The 24,049-nt window shown below is 33.1% G+C and overlaps 3 protein-coding genes and 1 non-coding gene across 4 annotated transcripts; 1 reads left to right on the top strand and 3 right to left on the bottom strand.

Moving 5' to 3' along the window:
• Nucleotides 1–896: 896 nt before the first annotated feature.
• Nucleotides 897–4,156, bottom strand: LOC105168372 (glyceraldehyde-3-phosphate dehydrogenase, cytosolic). Its single transcript, XM_011088431.3, has 11 exons — nucleotides 3,998–4,156; nucleotides 3,671–3,771; nucleotides 3,450–3,565; nucleotides 3,250–3,349; nucleotides 2,265–2,411; nucleotides 2,113–2,173; nucleotides 1,920–2,017; nucleotides 1,609–1,751; nucleotides 1,407–1,490; nucleotides 1,234–1,323; nucleotides 897–1,130 (listed from the first exon to the last, which is right to left on the bottom strand). The coding sequence occupies exons 1-11, from the start codon at nucleotides 4,023–4,025 to the stop codon at nucleotides 1,085–1,087; spliced, it is 1,014 nt and encodes a 337-aa protein (XP_011086733.1). The 5' UTR covers nucleotides 4,026–4,156; the 3' UTR covers nucleotides 897–1,084.
• A 3,440-nt stretch (nucleotides 4,157–7,596) lies between these two features.
• Nucleotides 7,597–7,670, bottom strand: TRNAV-AAC (transfer RNA valine (anticodon AAC)). The gene has a single exon. It is a non-coding gene; the product is annotated as a tRNA-Val (tRNA).
• A 1,230-nt stretch (nucleotides 7,671–8,900) lies between these two features.
• LOC105168371 (uncharacterized) lies at nucleotides 8,901–10,363 on the top strand. Its single transcript, XM_011088430.3, has 3 exons — nucleotides 8,901–9,125; nucleotides 9,620–9,708; nucleotides 9,977–10,363. The coding sequence occupies exons 1-3, from the start codon at nucleotides 9,102–9,104 to the stop codon at nucleotides 10,122–10,124; spliced, it is 261 nt and encodes an 86-aa protein (XP_011086732.1). The 5' UTR covers nucleotides 8,901–9,101; the 3' UTR covers nucleotides 10,125–10,363.
• Nucleotides 10,364–10,885: 522 nt separating this feature from the next.
• Nucleotides 10,886–16,890, bottom strand: LOC105168369 (putative ABC transporter C family member 15). Its single transcript, XM_020695594.2, has 11 exons — nucleotides 16,743–16,890; nucleotides 15,683–16,561; nucleotides 14,160–15,583; nucleotides 13,978–14,064; nucleotides 13,301–13,900; nucleotides 13,039–13,203; nucleotides 12,630–12,924; nucleotides 11,941–12,461; nucleotides 11,796–11,859; nucleotides 11,470–11,709; nucleotides 10,886–11,351 (listed from the first exon to the last, which is right to left on the bottom strand). Exons 2-11 carry the CDS (start codon nucleotides 16,497–16,499, stop codon nucleotides 11,236–11,238), a joined length of 4,329 nt encoding a protein of 1,442 aa, XP_020551253.1. The 5' UTR covers nucleotides 16,500–16,561; nucleotides 16,743–16,890; the 3' UTR covers nucleotides 10,886–11,235.
• Nucleotides 16,891–24,049: the final 7,159 nt, after the last annotated feature.

Below are 24,049 nucleotides of genomic sequence, written 5' to 3'. Positions count from 1 at the left end.
GTATTAAGGTATTTTCTCAAGTACTAACTTCAAATCTTTTTTCCCTACTTTTTGCTTTTGTTTTCAAATATTCTCATTTTTTTACTGCTTACCTATAAACTTTCTTCTGAACACTCCGAGTTTTCGTTTCTGTGAGATGGTTTCTTCTTCTTCCTTCCAAATAGTACTGATAGCGAATTGTAATCATTCATACAAATATCCGCCAACGGAAATTATTAGGATAAATTACATCCACATCCCCTAAATTTATATCTAATTACACAAATACCGCCTTACGCTATGCAAAATTATAAAAGAATATACTTATAATTTTTACAATTTTGGATAATTTGAGGAGCAGGCCCCAGTCTTCTTGATCCATAAAAGGAAATGGGGGTACAGAGAATAAGAGAGATGGTATGTAGGATCCCATGTTTTATTTGAGGTGACCCACAAGTTTATTTGAAATATTTTATAAATTTTTACACTAAATACTATAAAACATTAAAAATATTATACTTTATTTTAAAATAAGTATTTTATTTTGATGAATAAAATATCGGAATTTATAAAATGCCAGAGAATTTAACGTAATAAACTTTTAGTGTAAATAAAATATCGAAAGTCATAAAATTAATTAAAAGATGAATTAGTACAATCCTATAAAACATTTCAATTTGAGATTTTTTGAAAAATTCAAATATCTTATAAAACATTTTACACTACGATATGCTTATATTGTTTGGGAAGGGTAATAATATAACAATCAATTTAATATTAAAAATAAAGTAAAAATAGAATAAAATGCATAATTTATGTGTTATTCCCCATAGAGAACCAAAACCACTCAACAAATTATCCCATGTTTGGGATGTGAATTCAGACAGCAACTTACAATAGATTTAGAACTGCAACAATTGGCATCAAAAGAGTGATATAATATTGATTGATTCTCATTGAAAACCCACAAGGGAAAATTCTTTAAAGTTAATATGAGAATAACAAACACAAGTCCAGGCTGCGGTAACACAACAACTTATTCTAAGCTTCCAAGGAACACTCAAACAGAGATTCGACCCGTCTTGCCACAAAATCAGAGAGACCTTCATGCAACTGAAGCCATGTGGACAATCAAGTCGATCACCCGAGAGCTGCAACAACAACACACCGTTATGTCAAGATGCTGACAGACCGAAAACTGTGAATCTTGTACTGAATTCGATTGTATTGGTAATGGGAAGGACGGAGTTCTACCTGTATCCCCATTCGTTGTCGTACCAAGAGACAAGTTTCACAAAATTCTTGCTCAATGCAATTCCAGCCTTGGCGTCGAATATGCTTGACCTGCATATGGGAGAAGAACAAGCTCCATGAGTTGCGGGATTAATTGCCATACAACAAGGTACTTGATTAGACTATGTATTTACCGGCTATCACCAACAAAGTCGGTGGACACCACATCATCTTCGGTGTATCCTAGGATGCCCTTGAGCTTGTTCTCCGACTCCTCCCTGAGTTAAAACCAAGCAAGTTAGACAACCTTAATCGATACTAATGCTAAACAAAACCTATGATCGCAGGTTTGAAGCTGACAACAAATTGCTCGAAACCAAATCAGCAAGAACTCACTTGATGGCAGCTTTGATCTCCTCATAGGTGGCCTCTTTCTCCAGCCTGACAGTGAGATCCACAACTGATACGTCGACTGTGGGCACTCGGAATGCCATACCGGTCAGTTTCCCATTGAGGGCCGGAAGCACTTTGCCAACAGCCTATGCAAATTTTGTACAAAACATCAAAATCAAGAAAAACTTCAGTACATCAAACCCCATTTCTTATGCATGATACCTCACAAATGCTGAACAGATTATACCAATGCAAAGACGAGAGATGCATTTTGGAATAGCATTCTATTAGAACTCAAACAATCTAGTAAGTACCTTGGCAGCTCCAGTGCTGCTGGGGATGATGTTGAATGAGGCAGCTCTTCCACCTCTCCAGTCCTTGCTTGACGGACCATCGACGGTCTTTTGAGTGGCTAAATGAATACATAATAGCATTTTATCAACACCATTGAGATAAACCGAGTCTTTGAGCTAGCTACAATCTTAAAGAGACAAAGGAAAAACTCACCGGTAATGGAGTGGACAGTGGTCATCAAGCCCTCCACAATACCGAATCTATCATTAATGACCTGCATGAATTATAATTATAGCACACAAGCTTAGCAGAGATGAAAATACTGCCAAGTGAGTAACAAGCAATTAGAAAGTAATTCTTCAAACCTTGGCCAATGGTGCAAGGCAATTGGTTGTGCAACTGGCATTTGAAACAATGTTCAAGTCAGGCTTGTATTCCTTCTCATTGACACCCACAACAAACATGGGAGCATCTTTGCTCGGGGCAGAGATGACGACCTTCTTAGCACCACCCTGATTTTGAGTATCAACAAGAAAAGCACAATCAGTTAGTTCAAAAACAAGCTACTTCATTGGACAATAATTCAAATCAAAGGCCCTGAATGATGACTATGAGAAATTAGCAACGTGAATCAACACGCAAACGACTCAAGAACTGAGAAAATAAGCTAGAGGTTTAAATGCATTTTTTTATCTTGGACCAAGTTTTCAAAGGAAGGACTTTGGTCCTATTAATTTTCAGATTTAGTCCTTTTTTATTTTTTTTTGGTATCCATTCTTCTTACCATATGATAAGAATGCATGTGCCTCTTACATGAGATTGGGACTTTTGTTCCTATTAATCCATTCCTACTAGCATTTTTGTCCTTTAAATTTTAAAGTGACATTTTGATCTTACATCCTTTAGTTTTTGCAATTTCATTCCTTTTCTTGCCCTGCGTTTTCTAACCAGTGAAGGTGATCTCCAACGTACACAAGATCTGAAATCACAAAAATTAAGAGGAAAAAAAAAAGCATGACCAAAGTGCTTAACTCAGTAAATTAAAGGACAAAGACGCTAAATGCCCTATGCTAGGGGACCAAAAATGCATTTAGACCAGAAGCTAAACATATAATCACCAAAACAAATTCAAGAAGATCAAGATGCCCAGTACAAGTTCTTCAAGAATTTACAATTAATGAAGGCTAAAGAAGCCTAGCAACGGCAGATTATCACAATTTAACCAAACATCCCTTGCACTGGAAACACAAAACAAGCAAAACATATTGCATAGCTATAAAAATTGCCCAAAACAAACAGATCCCATCATAATACTATACAAAATGGTTCAAGAATTGAGCAACGTGTCACCTTCAAGTGGGCAGCAGCCTTATCCTTGTCTGTGAAGACTCCAGTAGACTCCACAACAAACTCAGCACCAGCTTCAGCCCATGGAATCTCCTCAGGGTTCCTACACCACAAAAAACAGTAAAAACAACCAATTACTTTCAATTTCTTACACAAATTGAAAGAACAAACACGAGATCCTGAACTGGCTAAGAATTTATTACCTGAATCCAAAGACTCTGACTGGTTTTTCACCAAAAAGAAGGGTCTTTTCATCCTTCACCTTCACCTCATGGTGCTTCCAGTGGCCATGGACACTGTCATACTTGAACATGTATGTCTGCAAATGTTTTGCCCGCCATTAGCGACATTTATGAGTAGATCATAGAGCAATAAATGTATTATTTATACAATACTTTTCAAAGACACAGATGCAAGAAATTACCATGTAATCAGTGCTGATGAATGGATCATTAACAGCAACAAGCTCTACATCATCCCTCTGCAGAGCAACCCTTGCAACCAAACGCCCGATCCTACCAAATCCTGGGCAAGAATAATCACAAAACCAAAAAAGATTCAACTTTTATTGCATAAACTGAGAACCCATCTCAGAAAATATCAAGAAACTCAACTAAAAGAAGGCAAATCACATAATATCAATAGATCAAAGCAGTATACAGAACAACAACTACCCATTACCAAGAAAACAATGGAAACTCAAAATTTTCAGGAAGACAAAAAAAAAAAAAAAAAAAAAGAGTAAACATACCATTGATTCCAATCTTGATCTTCCCCATTAGTTGAAAAACAGGAAACAAAAACTTAGTGTAGAATGAGAGTGTGGGCGATAAGAACAATGCTAAGAAGCAGAGAGAGTTCAGTGCGGAGAAAAGTGAGAATCGGTGGCCTTATTTAAAGGGATCTAAAGCCGGTTTAGTGAGAAACTGGTGGTCAAATCAGCGGTTTTGCATTTCTTGGAGAAAAAGAAAAGACACGAAAGAATAAGGGAAAATGATTTGTAATTAGGGTAATTGTAGTTAAAAGCTCATTCTCAAATCTGGATGAGCTCATGGATTTGTATATCCATAGAAACCATCATGGGTTTTACGCTTTGGAAATTTCTCCTCCCTCTCTCTTACTTTTCCCATTGCTACTTTTGATAATTCCAAAGGGGGTGATAAAAGAAATTTTAAATCAATTCGAATTTGATAAAATTTAAATTAATTATATCATAAATATGATATATTGTATGTCATTATTTACAATTCAATAAAAATAATCAATCACACGACAATCTACTTATCGTATAATTGATTTGATTCAACCAAACCTGATTTGAATTAATAAAAAATTCAAAATCTAGTTAGTTGACGAGAATTGAAACTTCATGACCATGAAATTATAAGTTTGAGTTCATACAGTATGTAGATTATTATTCTATTTTAATAATTTTTATTTATCTATCTTGATAGCAATTATTAGTTAAATACATATTAAATATTAATTATTAGTATTTAATTATAATCAATATATTCAAAAAGAAAAGGATAATAGGACTGATAATATTTATTTATAATATTCGATAATTATATATTATATATGCGCAATTTTTACTTGACTCCCTCCATTCAATAATATAATAGCTGATGTCATTTTTCTTAATATGTATATTATTTGTATAGAAGGGTAATGTGCTTATCATGATTTTATTGATTATAATATATTTATATGTACGTGTATATATTAAGTTATTATATATTTTTTTATAAGTATTTATGCATAATAATATTAAATAATGTGAATATTGATAGTTTGACTTATGTATATATATATTTGAGGCGAGTGTAATAAATAAAACATGGGTGGTAATAAGGTAGAAAAGGTAATGTAATAATGGTTGGCATTAGAAAGGGTAAGTGGTCATAATTACTATTTTGTAATATAAGTTTATATGCTTGAAAATGAAGCAATGGTCAATTCTTTTATTTTCTAGAAACAATAATGTGTTGTGGTTGGAATATTCCAAGGACAATTCATGAATCTTTGTATGTATGTACGTTTGGTGTCTTGTCTTTTTCTTTTTCTTTTTTTTTTTTTGGAAAAATTGCATTCGGTTCATCAATTACATGACTTAAACTCGATATATTTTTCTGGTCGTTGCTTGTAAAATTATCGAAGATAGTCTATATTTTATTTTCAGTCATTTTGCCAATTTTCATTAGGAAATTGATGGAAAAAATTACGTGTAAATCATGTGTCCATTATCACATGGTTGTTCTTTTTTTCTTTTTTTCTTTTTTCTATGTGAACTTTCTAATAGAAGTTGGTGGGATGATTGAATATGAGACTATTTTCGAGAATCTCATAAAATAATTGGGCTAAAAATATACAAAAATTAAGTCATGGAATGAAAAATGCAATTTCCGCTAATTTTGGACCTATATTTTTCTTATTTTGAATCTCATTGATTATTATATTTTACTAGCTTTCAATATAAAACTTTTGTATTATCAATAAAAATATTAGGGTGGCATTAGTAATAAAATGTCTCGATACATTGGATTTGAATTTTCATGTTAAACGGTGAACATATTATACAACTGAACAGGTAATATGATGTGAAAATTATACCTGAACCTCTAAAGATGTCCGAGAGTCTCCAAAATTCTAACTCGAATTTGACCCGACTTGAATTAGATCTAATCATGTAATTGATCTCCTTAATTGTCGGATCACAGCTGAACAAATGATACATGTTAAGTCATACAACCCAATAATCCTATAAATATACAAGTTTTAGATGTCATATACAACTTCTGACGCTTTATCATTACTTTCACCTTCACGTCGTTCCAATCTTTATAATTCAGCTGTTAAAGAGTTATAATCAGGGATTTTTTATATTGTTATCGAGCATTGAAAGAGCAGGTGAATCAGGACAATCTTAAAACTCGAGACTGAAACAAGATAATCTAAATTCGAACCTCAATTTCAGACAAAAAAAAATGAAAAAGAAATATTTAAAAAAAATAATGGAATATTGAGGAAGCACAATTGTGAGTATGTATGATCCATTTCACTTTCTGATAGAAAGATGTGAGAGGTTATAAATAACACATGTTTGGTAGTTAGACCCGGATTTCTTGCGACTTTTTTCAGCTTTTTTTGCAATTGTTCAATTTTATTTTAAAAAATTAAGTTGAAAAAGAGTGTTTTATGGTTTACTATTTACAGTTTTTAATTATTTAAATTAAACTCATTTAAGTAAAAAATGACGATTTATTGGTAAAAAATTGTATATAATAAGTTTTTTTTTAAAAATAAAATATCAAACTTCATTATTTTTCCATTTTACCCTTTTGTCTTGAAATGCTCCCAATTTTTACTGCAACTAAATTTCTAATTTATTTTTACTATAAAAACATATTTATAAATATATGATCGCTCTTTGTAAATTTAAAATTTAAATATAAATAGAGTAATAAATCCTTCTAGATTTCTTGCGATTTCCCATGGCCAATTTTTGTCGTAAAAGTTGTCAACAATCAATTGGTTGAATTGACATTACCCCTTTCCTTCATAAGAAAAGTCCTGAATTTAAACATAAATCCCCCCAACCCCCCACCCCACCCCTATATTTTTTTTAAAAAAATGTCACGCAAGTAGATTCTCTTGTAAAAAGTCAAATTATCTAATATTTTGATCTAAAATAGAATGGTTGAATTTATGAAAATAAAAAGGGATCTAATGTCATAAGTTGAAATTGGAATTCTTAATTAAGGGTTACGTTTAGTGTTTAAGTCCAAACATAAGTCACAGATTTTCCTTAAATGTATTTGTTCACAAAGGTGGGTAAGAACAACACTAGTTAGCATTTACTTATAATTTTTCAATACATTCGTTAATAAGATAAATGCCAAGTTAATCTGATTATGTGGACTATAATGATTGCAGAAAGTCGACCCAATTCAAGTTTGGTTATATATATATATATATATATATATATTTTTCAAACATATTTTCATTTTTGCCAAAAGAATTAATAATTTTTGTCAACGAGTAGATACAGCTAAGGAATTATTATTATTATTATCACAGAATATATTTTATTTTTGGGAGAATTTTATAAGTTAGCAAAATAAATAAATAACTTTGGTCAACGAGTATAATGAGCCGTGCCATAATTTGGTGGTAAAGATAAGTAGGCATGACATATGACATCACGAGGTACGTTAGATCTCACGCTTTCTGTTGCAGTTCAACTTCAGAGAGAGGTAGGCCCATATATGCTTTATTGGGCCTAGGTTTTTGCTTTAAACTGTAGGCCCATTAGCCCAAAAGAGTGTAATATTATAGAAAAAAGAAGAGTGGCGTCGCCCGGACTCGAACCGGAGACCTTCAGTGTGTTAGACTGACGTGATAACCAACTACACCACGACACCCCATGTTACCTTAACATGGTTAATTTAATACTGTTCATATCCAAGTATAAATTTATTAGTATATACGAAGTGACATGACATGTAATTGATTATCTATTATATGAGATATTGTCTATTCTAATTTCATGCTTTTAATAATATTATTCATAAAAATAAATCAAAATACTAGGAAAAAAAACTAACATAAATTTATAAACAGGTTGATTCCTTTCTTCTATCAACTCTCCAACTTCTATTGAAGAAATTAGGGTTTAATTTGGAGAACAGTCCTTCCTATCGCTGGTTTAAAAGCATATCATCTGGCAATTTGACGTGGGCATTCCGCCAAAAATTTAATAATAAACCAAATCCGTCAATACAGAATTAAATTTCAAAATATGACCAAGTTGCGGGAGATCCTAGATTAAACTAATAAAAAAAATATAATTAAATATATAAATGAACTAACTTACAGCACCAAAAAAAATACTAATCAATACTCAATACATACTTATTCAATATTTTAGTTCTTTAAATTTATTGAGTTATGCTTTTCAATTAACTAAAGCTCATGATGTAAAAAAATTTAAACACAACTTTGGTATATATTAACTATTATTTTTTTTATATAACATTAAAATGGCTAAAGTAAGCGACACACTCATACACACACATATATATATATATAAATATATAAACTTTCTAATTAGAAAATTTCATTAAACTCTAATTTTCGGTATCACAACAAAAGTTGTTTAAATTAATCAATGGAGTTTAAAAATTTTAAGAACCTTACATTATTTATTGATTTAGTTACAAATATAATTGTCACTTGCCTTGCCAGTTGCCAGTTCCCACCACTCCTATCCTATCTAAGACAAATTAACAGTTCAATTTTATCAATAATAATTATATATATATGGCAAATTACATCAAAACCTCCTGAAATTAAGTGTAATTATGCAAACATCTCTTACTCAACCTAAAATTATAGGTACAGTCCTTAAGGAGTATATGTATTAAAATTTCGCCACTAAACAAGAATGTAGTTAGGGATTGGATTCGAGTCCGAACCACTAAGATTTGAACCCGTCTTATAGATTCAAAACGTGTATATATAGATTTGGCTCAACGGTTTTGGCGCTCACGCATCAACTTCAACTCAAAAAACCAATGGTAATGGAAAGATCAAAAATCCATTTGCCAAGAACGTCTCCCTTTCTTCCGGTGCGACCACACAATCACATAACCATCAAATGCCCCAAGAATTTACCATTCCTCTGCATATAAATACTGCATTTCATCACCCCAGAACATGAACAGTTTGAGTGTGGCATTTTCTTGGAGTACTGCAGAAAGCAATAAAGAAGGAGAGAATCAGCTCCTCCTTCCTCCGCGAATAAAAGAGGCGTCTGGTTCTCTCTCCGTTTCGCGTTTCGCAGCTCCAAGAAAATGGGTAGATGGATGAAGCCTGAGGTATTGATTCTTCCTTTTCTTGTTCATATTTTCAAGAATCTCTTTTGCATGCTTTTTTATCAGGAATGTTTATAGATTCATCTCTGAATAAATATTGCCGTTTTGAAGAAATTACCCTGACGCTTTTCGTGTTTTAGTTTGATATGTACGCGGAATTTGTAATATAAAATATGATTGCCAAAATGCAGCATAATATGTATATGATTATAACATGTCTAAAACTATGATCTTTGTGTTTTAGTTTGATATTTGTATGGGATTTGTAATGTGTACGGAAGTTCTTCTTAAATATGTATAATATGTCCAAACCTTAGTGTAATTTATCTCTGTTTTGTGTTTCATGTTGTGGTCTGGAATGACATGAAATGTTTTGATGAAATAAGTATATCATTACATCATGTAGATGATTTATGCCTGTGTTTGTAAATAACCATGAAAACATCTGCAAGGGAAGGCTGATGATATGGTAATATTTGGGTATTTTGCATCAACAGATTTATCCACTTCTTGTACCAGTTGGCTTTGCAGTGGGTATTTGTGGCATGCAGCTGATCAGAAATATTTGCACCAACCCGGAAGTCAGGTAATATTTACTCTATCTCTCTTGTTCCACCATTTAGACGGAGGAATGCATCCAGCATATGGTATTTACTACAACATGGGAACATACGTATAGTTCATGCAAGAAGTAGAACAGAAAATCAGGAAATTTTTTTACGTAGTAATTGTCAAAGTGTAACGTAGTGTTAGACTCCACACTTGACAATACTTGTAAACAGTGAGAAACGTTGTTATGTGCGTTTAGCTGTAGATTAAAGCAACGGTTGATTGATCAATATGGGTTGTTTCAGGGTCACGAAAGAGAACAGAGCAGCCGGTGTTCTTCAAAACTATGAAGAGGGTGAAAAGTATGCGGACCATGCCTTTAGGAAGTACCTTCGTGGCCAGCACCCGCAGATCATGCCAGGCATCAACCGTTACTTCTCAAAACCTGAGTGAGCGCTGTTCTGAAGGCCAGTCGCCGTCTTCTTCTTGTTTGTAGCTTCTTGAGTTGATTTCTGCAAGCAGATCTTAGGCCATATAATTGGAAAGATATTAAAAAAAAACATGTAGAGGGTAATAAAGCCTGGTTGTGCTCTGTCTCAGTTGTAATGCGTCAAAAAACAAGTCTAATTTCTTGAATTTTGAATAAAGAATGTGTAATTTGATTTTGTTGAGCAATGGAATAATTTTCTGAATATTACTTGTGTAGTGATTTGTTGATTTCTCCCGTTGTTTTTCATGTGAAGTATAGATGCATTGGAGCTGGTATACTTGTGTTCAATGACCTGTGTGGTATCAAAGGTTGTTTACAATAGCTTGTACTTCTGTAATGCCAATAAGTTGCACAGAAAATTGTGAATGCTTGAAGACGAAAGTGAAGTGCAGGAAAAATCCACGAATGGGAGATGATAAGCAGAACTGTAAATCAAAAACATTTTTTCTGAACTCTTTTTCAGCAAAAAGATGATAAGCACTTAATTTAAGCTGCTGCAAACGCCGCATAAGAGTAATAATGCACAATGTTAACCATCCGGATATCAAGATCTCGCAGTAGGGACTTCTGTTTTCTTGTGAATATATGAAAACAAAATGGAAAAAAACTCGAATTCCACATCGATGACAACGAAGAACACGGTCACTCTTGGGTGATCAGAAGTTTAGTATTAGTTGTCATGAACAGGAGATCAATCAATCATGTTACTTATTTCCCAACAATGTGAAGGCGGAATGCATATTATAACAGACTATAGTTATATTTACAACTAGAACGATAATTCTGGGCCGATAACTGGTCCAGATTTATGTTGTCTAACCTATCATTCTGTATGAGCTGGTTTACTCTGCAAAATTTGTGAATCTAGAATGACATCGATGCTATCCTTCCTAAGTAATTTGTATCAGTTAATCTGTTGTGAGTTCCTATGTACAAATATAAGTAGACAAAGTGCTATCTTCTAAGTCTGTCATGATTCATGTCAAACCTTTGCACGGTTCATCCTCATTGAAGCAATAACGAGCCAGTGATTGTGATTTATGATCTGCTGAGCCAAAGAATTTAATGTCATTCTCATTCATAGCTGTTCTTGGTAGAAGATCTTCTCAAGAATTCCATTACCAAACTTGAGAATGCAGAACTACTATCTCCAAGCAACTGAGCGGGAGAGTCGTATTCTACAATCTTCCCTGCATTAAGTAAGTTATCACAGAGTTTAGTCCAGGGGGGACAAGTATTATTATGTGTGTGTGTGTGTGTGTGTGTATACAGAGAGAGAGAGAGATTCGGAGTTCTATTCATTCTTACCTTCACCAAGAACCAGAACTAGGTCATTGTCAACTACGGTAGGTATCCGATGAGCCACAGTTATAACTGTACATTCGCTAGTTTCTTCTCTAATCGTATTCTGGATCAAGTTATCCGTTGCTGTATCTACTGAAGCTGTAGCCTCATCCAGGACCAATATCCGTCTCCTTTGTAACAGCACTCTAGCTAGACATACAAGTTGCCGTTGCCCCAGACTCCAATTTTCTCCATCTTCAGCGACTGCATGTTTTCATAACGTTTATAATCAGTAGTTTCAAGCAAGGACATCAATCATTTCCAAGATTTTGTTAGAAACCAATCAAGACCTGGAGCATCAAGAAGTCGTTCATCTTGTTTCACAATTTCAGCGAGATGACATTTGTGTAAAACCTGCCACATTGGAACATTGCAAGGAAAATAAGTAACATGTCGTTTCAGTCAATTATGTAAAGATGATTTTTGACACATTACCTCCCATATCTCATGATCTGTGTGCTCTTGCAGAGGATCAAGATTTGTCCTCAAAGTTCCTTGAAACAAAGTTGGATCTTGCGGGATTATACTTAACTTAGACCTTAAGTCTTGCAAACCTATCTTGGAAATGTCTATTCCATCAATCATGATGCGTCCTTGTGTAGGCTCCACAACTCTGAAGAGGGCTTGGATTAGAGTAGACTTTCCACTTCCAGTTCTACCCACAACACCAATTTTCTTTTTACTTGGGAAGGTGCAGGTGATTCCTTTGAGTACTTTAGGAAGAAAAGGGTTGTACTGTACGTGGAGATTTTCGACTTCAATTCTTCCATTGAGCGGCCATTTTGTGTCCGGTCTGCAGTCTTCGATCAGCAGTGGAGCTTCACTTGGTATGCCGGTGAACTGAAGGATCCTTTCCACACAGATCATTTTGTTTTCAACGTTGCAGAGGTTCCATATCACCCATGCTTGGAGTACATTTAAGTTCAAACCATAGGTAGCTGCTAGTCCTGCCAAGCCTGCAAACAAACACATGATTAGTCTATATGCAGAATGTAGACAACTCCTGATGTTTGTGCAGTTACAAAAAAGACTGTTGATTTTTTAGTATTACATATATATCCTCTGTAATTATCTCTCTCGAGTGTCAAGATATAAAGGAAGGTAAAGGATGAGGAGGTGCTTACTAGGGTCGATGGCTGATCTTGGAAGGCTAACGAGGATGATGAGAAGGATGAAGAAGACGAGGTTGAACAGAAAGTTGATCCGAACACAGAGCCATTCCATAGTGCCAGAATTGTGGAAGGCAACACGAGAGTAATCGTTGATGAGTTCCGCATTCTTCTTCCAAAACCGATCTTCCTGATTGAAGCTCCGTATTACTGTTGCTCCAGATATCGATTCTGAGAAGTGCTGGAGAATGGGAGCTTGCTGAATTGGAACCATTCGAGCTAATTCTCTTGCACTGCTGATGTAGTATGACTGCATTAAAGGAAATCATTACCAGTAAGCATAAAGAACTCGCTAAGTTGACAGAAATTATGCATTTATATCACAATGTGGCAAAGAAAGTTAATGGTTTGAAAGCATTCTTGCCTGATACCATATGGAGATGCCGAAGATGATGAGGAAGAGGAAAAAGACCTGCCAGGCGACATGGGACATAAGCACAATGATGCTCAAAAGCTGAATAAGCGCAAACGCTAGTCCAGCTAATCTGTATGGAATGTCTGTGTCCACTATGCTTTGATCTGTTGAAGACTGGCGATTCCAGGACAGAAAATTTTAGAAATCTCATGTGTTTTACACAAAATCAGATGAGCCAAACTTCTGGAATATTGAGGAAAGATCCACTGACCCGATTGAGAATTCTGCTTGAAGGTGTGGAGTCGAAGAATGACAAAGGTGCACGGAAAACTGATGTGATCATTCCTAGGAAGAGGCGCTGAGCAGTCTCAAGAGCAATGGTCGACAGCACAAATGCTCGACCCAAAATAAAGAAGGAGCTTCCACCAGAAAGCAAAGCAAATATCTCAATCAATTGCTGTTTTGTGACACTCCCGTTTCTTTCTGATCCCCAAGCAATCCAGTAATTGCTTGCCATCTGCAGAACCTGGAAAAGGACCTGACACAACAGGATAATTGGAACTAGAGCCCCTTTGTATGCAGAGGTGACGAAGGTTGCATAGACGTGCCATTTCACTCTGCCACTTTCTGTTTCTTCATGCAGATTTCGCTCTGAAACTCTGCTACTTCTGCTAAGGTCGACAAATTGTATTCCCGTTTCTTCTATTTGTTTAGCCTGGTGGTAGCTCTTATCTGAGTTGGTAGTCTTGTGAGGGTTCACCTGATTTAAAGATTTACTGTGAGCTGCCATTTGTCTTATGAGTTCCCCATCAGGATTTGAAATCAAATCTTCATATTTTCCTGACTCGACAATTCTGCCATCCTTCATAACCTGTACACAGTATGCATCTTGTAAGAACAAGTTACCAAAAAAATACCAATATATTTGAAGGAATCTGTGTAACTTACCAGCACAAGATCAGAAGCATCTAAAAACTCCAGCTGATGAGTAACATAGACGACAGTCTTGTTACGCAAGAGTTGCATCAGGCATTTCTGCATGTTGTCAGAGTCGAAAGAGAACTTAATTAGTTATGCACATGAGTGGCAAGTGAAAGTTTCATTGCTAAAGAAGTGTATATTTTGCTTGCCTTGAACATGTGAGCCCCAGTATGTGCATCAACGGCGCTGAAAGGATCATCCAGCAAATATATATCAGAGTTGCTGTAGAGCACCCTCGCCATTTGGATTCTTTGCTTTTGTCCACCACTCAAGTTCAACCCCCGTTCACCAACTACGCATAAATCTCCATCGGCCCACATCTCGATGTCATGGTTCAGTGCACAAGCTTCCACCACATTTTCGTATAAATCTCTATTCATTTCCTTACCAAACAACACGTTATCTCTGATGGTGCCAGTTTGTATCCAGGCACTTTGTGGGACGAAAGCTTTTGAACCGTAAGTTTTAATACTTGGCCCGGAAATTCTAGGTATCTCGCCGAGTATACTGCAGAGGAAACTCGTTTTACCGGAGCCAACTGAACCACAAATAGCCACCTTGCTCCCTTTTGATAATTTGAGTTTCTTGGTTATCTTAATGGTCGGTTTCTTTCCTTCTCTATTCTGCCATGCGAACTCTCCCGGTTCAATCTCAATGGCGACACCCGGCTTACTAGCAGTAGTATAGTGCAACAACCTCTTCTGATCATCTTCCATGATAAAACTCTGAACTCGATCAATTGAGACTTTAGTCTGAGCAATCATAGAAATAAGCTCTGGTAGATTATAAATAGGTTCTTGAAGAATTCGAAAAGTGGCCAAAGCAGAGAGAACCGTCCCTGATGTTAACGGTGTTCCCAACACAACACAAACTCCAAAAGTAACGACTGAAACTAACGTTGGCGAAGCCCAGAAGAGGAAAGCAACAGCTGAGCTAGTGTAGAGGTATTTCTTAAGCCAACTTCTTTCTGTCTCCCTAAGCTGAAGCAGCTTCTTCAAAAAAGTCGATTCCCAAGAGTGCAGCTTCAAAACTCTCATGCTCTTCAAGGTCTCTGAAGTAGCTTTTATCCGTGAATCTTTAGCTTCCATTATCTTGGTGTGGAGTCTTTCTTGCATATTGGCAAGTGGGGTGTTGCTCACCATCACGAATATCGTGGTGAAAAGAGCAGCAAAAGAGGGAGCAGCCCCCAAGTTCTTGTACAAGATAATGAGGGCAAAGATAACCTGAACTGGAAGCAACCAGATCCCGTGGAAGTACCAACAAAAGTCTCCAATCCTCTCAACATCCACATTGATATAATTAATGATCTTGCCGCTACTGGTACCACCATATTTAATTGACAGAGATTTTTTATATATCAACGCCATCAAAGCCGCCCGGACTCTGATGCCAATACGACGAGCACCAAAATACCACTGCCTCTGAGATAACGACTCCACAGTCTTTGCAGTGAAGAAGACCAATGCAAGAACCATACCATGGTGCCATTTCAACTTTTCATCCTTTGCTGACAAGAAATCGACGAAGCTCGTAATTAACAGTGGACCAATGTAGGAAGCAGTTGTATTGACCCCTGGAAAAACCACAGAAGAACCATCACTAAAACTAGAATTGAAATATAACATTTTTTTTTTTTATCTTCTACATCTGATTAGGCATAAAGAAGAAGAACCTGCAAAAACTGCATTTATGGCCAGGGGCGTCCATATTGCATCGAGTATGGCATTTGGCAGGGAGGCAACCTGAGTTTTCTGCTTTCTGAAAGAGTCTTCAAGCAACGAAGCCGCTTCATCAGCAGTTTCTGATCGAGGAATTGGCGGTATGTCTCCCAGTTGGAGTTTCTCATGGCGACCCTTTTCAAAGAGAGGATTAAGCCATCTGAACGTTAGCTGGCTCCAAATTCCAGCAGTAGAAAATGGATCACTATCATGTCCTAAATCATTCCGTAACTGATTTTCAAGTAATGGTTTTATGGTATCACTCATTTTCTTGGCAATATTCTTACGCAGAGCGCTGAAACATAGCAGCACAGACAGCGGAAGTGACAGAAAATCAATAATGTTAGCTTTGGGAAGAAACTTGGGCACTTCTGCAGACTCGAAACGGTGGAGGATATAAAAGACAACCACAAGCAAATCACACGTGCTCGAAAACCCCCACCACAGAACAAGAACTAATGGCCACTTTTCAGCCCCTCTGCTCACTGCATAAACTGCAAGAACACATGCACAACACCAAGCAAGTGTTGAGAAACCCGCCTCAATCGGCCCAGTCCCGACCCAAAACTCATGAAGACAGAATCCCACATAAGAAATGCTGATTATGAAGTTTAATACAACAGTAATCTTGCTGAAAAGGGACAGTTTTCCTCTAAGCAACAAATGATTATCACCACCAAAATCTCCTCTTTCCTTCAGGAAATCCCACAATAGCCACACCACAAAGAACAGGCAAAATGCCACATCAACCAACTGCAGATTGACATCCATTAACAAAAGAAATCCAGAACCAGAACTCAAATAGACAAGTTCAATCCAGTTCTATCAGAAACCTGAAACATTCACAAGAAATGAACTCATAAATACAACCTGCAAAACACCAAGATTCTTGCACAAGAAACAGCCCCAACACTAAAATACACATAAAGAGGAAAAAGAAATGCAAGAACTAAAATCCCATCAAAGCAAGTGGATTAAATTACAAAAAGACAAGAAACATCAACAAATACATACTATAATGCTGCATATATATCCAGAATTGGATCAAATGCGAAGAAAGCATGTGCGGCGTTCAGGGTTGGTGAAATAGTGGAGGAATCTGAAAGTTTCAGTCATGATGTGTGTACTATTTGCTTATGTGCCTGTATTCTTGCCTAGGATTATTATTTATATACAAAAAGAACAAGAAAATTCATTAAAAAAAAATCAAAAAGAAAAAGAGAGTCGCATCAAGAGATTCTTGAGAGCCATCCCTATCCTTATCTATGATTTATTTTAGTAAATGATCCACAGAAAATTTAAAAATAATAATAATAATAATAAATAATGGGACCAGAATCTTAACAGTCTCCGCAGTTTGAATGCTGTTCAATGTTGTCATTCTGCAGAGTAAGAATGTCATCATGCATGTCCTCATTTTATAATCATTTCCATAGTCCATATATCACATTTTTTCCTCTAGACTTTCCTCACCTCATAAACAAGAATATGGGTACACTCGTAATCCATAATATCCCGTTGTAGATGTTAAACTCAATGCACAAACAATGGATAAGTGAATAATCACACATACACCATTTTCAAAAATTAAGAGCACGTGTAATTCACCTATACATCCAATGCAACATCTGTTGGACGTATGGTTCTAACATATTATTTAATCCCACCTCACACAGCCTCATATATATATATATATATATATATATGTGTGTAAAAGGAGAAATTCAAATTTTTTCAACAGACAATGAATTTACAACCATATCTGGGAAATATTCATAAAAAAAGATAGAGTTGTAAATATAATCAACCAAAAAATTAGTTGAATCACATCAAATCTAAGTTTTAAACAAAAAATTTCCATACAAGAAAGAAAATCAAGAAAAGGGCAAAACATAATAAAAGCGTTCCCTAATGAACACAAGTTTTATAAAGTAAAAAAAATGGTCCATGAAATTTGAACCCCTTTTTGCAAGTCTGGTGGCAGTGACTGTGTGTGTGTGTGAGCAGTTTGTCCACATCTGCTGTACAACTCATCAAAGGATCCCCTGGTTTCAGAGGGGTATATGAGGTGGTGGCATGTGGCTGGCATGCGGTTAAAAGGCATACGGTTTCACCACGTTGGACGGAAAAGCGTGGTGGGTGAATGAGGGCGTGTGGGGGTAAAAAGGAGGCTCACTGTACGGCTGTGGCGTTCGTGTGGTTGGTGAGAAAAGAGCGATTTCTGTAACACTGCCCACTAAAATTTAAAGTTGTTAAAGTGGTCCTATGTACACAATCTATTTTGGATTCTTGGCTCAGACCCTAGGGTTGTGGTTGAATCCTATGTTAAATTTCAATAAAATCGTGTTTATATACATTTTTTTTAAAAATAATTACATATACAATTCTTAATCAATTGTCTTTTCACAAACCACGTCTACTTTTTAAAAAACTACACATACACTCACTCGAAAGGTCAGCATCATTTACACAAAGTACCCATACTTTTTAAAAAATTACACATACACATCAAAGAACATCAACAACATTACGCAAATTACTCTTATTCTTTTGCTGTTAGTGATAGTTTCTATAAATAAAGAATATAGATAATTTATGTAAATAAATAATAAATCAGGAAGTGTAAATATAATTATCCTTTTTTTTTCCGAGCATTCTTGAAAATATAGGTTTAAGTTGTAGCGGGAATCTGCATTAGTTGTTGAAAGAATTGTAGGTTGAATATAAAAACTGAAAAAGAAGAAAAAAATTATGAAGTTAGAGTGTTCGGAAAAAATAATTTAACATTCACAATTTTATCAATAAGTTGCAATATGGTCCCCAATTAGGTACCACATCTCTTTATCTCAATTTACATCTTCCTCATTAATAACTTCATCTTTCAATTTCATTCAACAAATATAGCATCGCACTATGATTAATTTATTATTGCCACACCGTAACTACAGTTAAACATATAACAATAATTTTACAGAACTACAATGTAATCCAGACAGGTAATCAACAATTAACGAGCAAGTATACAATATAAGTATATATAAATTCGATTAATTATACTTACATCATTGTCAAACGGATTAAATTAGTAGGAGTTGTTCAACCCTCTACTTGATGTTCTTTTATTATATTAAATTATAATATGTATAATCAATGTATATAAAAAATGTAGTAAAATTTAAATAAAATATGAAATAATATTGACCAATCACTAATCTATAAATAACCAAATCTATTAAATTTATCGATGAAACATTATACTAATTTATAAAAATCACATTTGATGAACTCACCAATCAAATAATATAAGTATATAAATTAATTAATAATTTAAATAATTAAATGCTTACCGAAGTCAAACGGTGAACAAATTATCAGAAATTGAAATATTGAATACTTCTCTCTGTGTGTGTGACTTTTATGTGTGTGTCAGATATATATATTAGAGTAATTGAGGGGGTGAGGTGAGAAATATCCCAACAATCTTGGTAGCTCCTTGGGGTTGGCAGCCTCGTGCTGCGCCCCAAATTTCAAATTTTCTTTTTTTTTTTTTTGGAAATCATAACTATTTTTTTTTAAATTTAACATAATTTTAATTTTTTTTATTATTTAAAAAATTGTAAATAGTAAATACCCCTTAATATTTAATAAAATTATTTAATCTTTGAATCGAGTTTGGAATTATCAACTTTGTCCTTATTGTATATTTTTTATTTTTTAAAAAAATTACTAAAAAAATCGGACGAGGTGAATAAATATCCATTCAGTTCATAAAATAATTTCAGAAAATTTTTAAGAATAAGTAAAATTATAAGTTATAGTTCATAATAGTATTTTGGTCAATTCATTACAAAAAATAGATGAAAATCTAATAGAAACTAACAGATTTGACCAATTATTGGATGGCATTTGAAATTGAGAGGGTATTGATAATTTTTCAACAATGATAAGGCACTTATAATTATGTCAAACCTTGGGGGAGCTCGTTGTAGTTTACACCTCTTTTTAAACTTTTGTTAAATTACAATTTGGTCACCAAAGTTCTAAATTTATATAATTCAAACCTAAAAACTTTATAAAATTTCAATTTAGTCCAATAAAAATTTCATATATTCAAATTCTAATCTATTATATATTTATTGATCAATATAGATTTTAGTATTTAATAATTAATCCCATAATTACGTACAAAAATTCATGAATATAACAACGCTCGATAACTATAAGTCATTTATATAAATACGTACAAATTACTCACTAATATAATCTCCAATTTATTTGACTGAAAATGAGTCGTCTTTATCAATTGAGCCAAGAAATGTTTGACAGGTTTCCACTTGCAGTGATTGCTATTATTTGAAAACTCAATACCCACCAACACCACATTTAGGGGGAAAAAAGGCACAAAATGTTGAAAATGACTTGTAATTAATGCAGCATGTGCTTTTACTATGATTGAAGTTAGGAGTTTGATTTAATTTGTAATCATTTTACTTTTTTTTTTTCTTTTTTCTTTTTAAAATTAAATTAAAAAAAAAGAGAGAGAACAGTACTCTTTATTTATAATTTTTTATTTTAATTTTTCTATCTTGTTTTTTCGAGTCGATAAATTGATGGGCACGTATCCGTATCAAACTCAACGTCTAAGCACAAATAGTTTTGATTATTCAGTCCTGAATCGACCCATGTTTAGTTCTGTAATTGAACAGTTCAAACGTATATTTTGAACAATCATTTTTGTATTATTTGATTCATGTTCAAACAGTTCAATTTCGTGATGGAACAGTCGATAATTCTTTTGTATTATTTGGCCTCCTTTTTAGAAATTATTTTTAAAATTAAATTCCATCCAATTACTTTTTATCCCATCATAATTAATTTTTATCTAATTATGAGTTATGCTATTAATAATATTTTTTATTTCTTTGTAAATTTAAAAAATAAGATTAATTTGAAACTTAGCTAAATCTATGTTTGTAGATTCGATTGAAATTGGGAATTTAAATGTCAAAATCATTTTTTTAAAGAAAAAGTTATTTTAAATTAATTATCATAATCAGTTATATATGTAAAATGATTTTATAATAAAACTATTAATAAAATATAAAATATGAAATAAAATAGTAATTTAAAATAAAGAATTCAGAGTAATATTAAATAAGTTGAAGCATTTTAATTCATGACAGCATATACCCAAATCATTAGTTATTACAAAAATTGTATAAAAATAATTACATTATTCTTCTCAGGTATTTAATTAATAACTTAAATCGATGAAAATCAATTAATGACGACAAAAAAAAAAACTTAATAAACATGAATAAAAATACAATTATTTTAATAGAGCAATAGTTAATAGAGTAAATTATATTGAAACCTCCGGAACTAGATCTAATTATACAAATACTCATTGTAATTTACAAAATCATAAGTGCACCTCTTGAAGTCGTAGTTGTAGTTGTAATTACAATTACACCCTCTGTTCAATGACGAAATTTTCCGCAAACACCCCTTGAGACATACTATATGAAAAAATCTAACTCAAATCGGGTTTGTCCGAACCTGAACTAATTATGTGACAAGTAGAATACACTTATCGTTTGATTGATGTACAATTTTAAAAAAGTGATCAATCACTGGACAAGTGTATCATACTTACTCTGTGATTGATTTAATCAATCGAACTTGATTTTAGTAAGAATTTTGCATATTACACTAACATTCTATCAGGAAGTCTATCTGAATGTTTTGTTGTTAAAAAAGACAGCCATAATTAAGCTCTTTTCATCCAACTCTGCATTAATAATTTAATATTATTTATCTCATAGGAGAATACATAGAGATTATTTTGGATGTGCAGTATTTGTATCGTGATTGGAATTGAATTTAGTTACAATTTGCATTTATATAATTAATTATGAAATTGTGAATCCAAACACGTAATTGCTTGTTCTAAGACCAATTATTTTCTTATAATTAATTATGCAATTGTCGGGACAGATTGAATATTTGTATATTAAAAAAAAATGACTATTGGCTACAATTTTAACAGTTAGGGACTAAACTCGTGGTAAATAATTTTTATTGACCATGATTAGATAAAATTGATATAAAAATATAGATTTTTACACCAAAAAAATGTTACCTGTCATGGCTAAGAACCATGGTAAAAATATTTGCCATGATTTTTAGCCATGACAAATATTTTAACTACCCTTGTAGTCGTAGATACCACGGCCAATAATCGTTACATGGCATGGTTGATTATTATTTGCTATAATTTTTTATTTTTAACCATGACAATTAACTATAGTTAAATATTGTGTTTTTTATAATGGTATTAGTTATCGATTAATTATACGTACCTTAATTTTATGAATATAATTATAATTTTTTTTCTTTCAAAAAAGGGGAAAAAAGAAAGGTGGGCAACCATCCTTTTCTGGAATATTCTGGAATTATAAAAGCAAACTCCGTTTTTCCAGTATGAAATTTCTAGGAAATAATAAACTCCATTTTCTTCTTTTCATTGACTAGAAAAAGATATGGGCAAGTGTAAGTGTTCTTTTTGGATTGTTGAAAGCACAAAGGTTTTGTGCAATTTGACATCATTTGTCTTTTCATTCATCATATAATTAGTCAATTATGGTATACTCGATGTGTGTGTGGTCGTAAGTACATTTTTCTACCCTCAAAGTTTGGTCGTAATAACACATAAATTTTTTGTAATTTAAAAAATTACATTTAGTACTTCTAATATATCATCTACCTCATGTGATGTTATATATGTACTTTTGGTTTTTAGAGCGGAAACGATGAACTTTTTATCTTGAATAAATCGATTATAATATATAACAATATACTAATTATCAATATCATATAATATATATAATCAACACCTACTATTAAAATAGAATAACATCTCATATGTTGATAATGTTCAAACTCATAACCTTAAAATCATAAATCTCAACTTCATGAATTAAATTTGACCTCATCCACGATGCCGTATATATACGTACTTCTATGGTTATAATTATGTATGCTTATCCAATACGTATGTCAGTCTACTCTCTAATATTTTATACTATATTATATATGTATATATATATTACTCTACTTTTTTATATCACATAAAAAATAAAATTTACAGTGAACAAGTTTTCTTTTTTCCTAATATAATATTCTTGTTGTTGGGTTTATAATAATACCCCAAATATAGTAAAATCAAATATGATAACAATGTATCAAATAATAATAATAATAATAAAGGTAAGTAAGATTTATATATATATATATATATAGGTAGGGTTAGGCATACCTTTTGATAAAGTCGGTTTGAAGTCATTCTCAACTCAATACATGAAACAATCCAACTTTTTGCTACAACATCTGCATTTTGGGTGGATTTCAGAAATCTTTAATTTAGGGTTTGTGTGTGTTAATATTTGGGAAGAACACCAAAAATGTGAAGAGAAATTGGAAAAATTAGGGTAATTTATAGCCCTTTCAATGCAATTAAGGTTTTCTATTCTCATACATCTCAATCTCTCTCATCTCATGTGTTCACACTTAGCTAATTTTGATTGCCTTCTCTATCCCTACCTTTCTACAACCTAACTAGTTGATTTAATGTTAAAATACACAAAAACTCTCTACGTTTTAACAATGCGTCCAAAAATTATAGTTCTATTTATAACTACATCGATCCCGTATTCAAAAACGAAACTTACACAAACACCCTCTCAAAAACGTTATAACACTAACACCCCTTTGGATGTGTAGCTGTAATTTTATAAAAGATGGAGGGTGTTTATGTATTTGGCCTAACATCATAGGTGTTTATGTAATTTACACTTTAATTTATGAATCTATATATAAGTAAAGCAGAATTAATGAGGCTATTTAATTAACCATTGCGCATTTATATTTGGATAGTCTTATTAAACTCTATTTTGCTGCATATGAAATTACATACTTTTTTTTTATAAATTAAATATATTTATTTATAACTATTTTTTTTTAAGTTGGAGAGTTGTTTGGATAAATTAATCAATAACCAATCTATATATACTTAATTTTGTATCAAATAATTATCGAGTACTTTAATTCTTTAAAATATTTATTTATGTCTTTTAGTTTGATTGAACGCTTCAAACATTTATTTTTGAATTAAGATTTTAGAGTCTTACAAACCTTAAAATTATTTTTAAAAATATCTATAAGATTTTTCAAATAAATTATTTGAATAGTACCCTCTTGAATGGAGTTCATTGAATTGGGTAGAGTCTGAATCTAAATTAATTTATTTTGGTCTTTGTTGG

Source organism: Sesamum indicum, linkage group LG8 (assembly GCF_026168435.1).
Source record: "Sesamum indicum cultivar Baizhima isolate 11 linkage group LG8, ASM2616843v1, whole genome shotgun sequence".
NCBI lineage: Eukaryota > Viridiplantae > Streptophyta > Magnoliopsida > Lamiales > Pedaliaceae > Sesamum > Sesamum indicum.
Note: the sequence above shows the minus strand (reverse complement) of the source record. Positions and strands in the feature narration are given on the sequence as shown.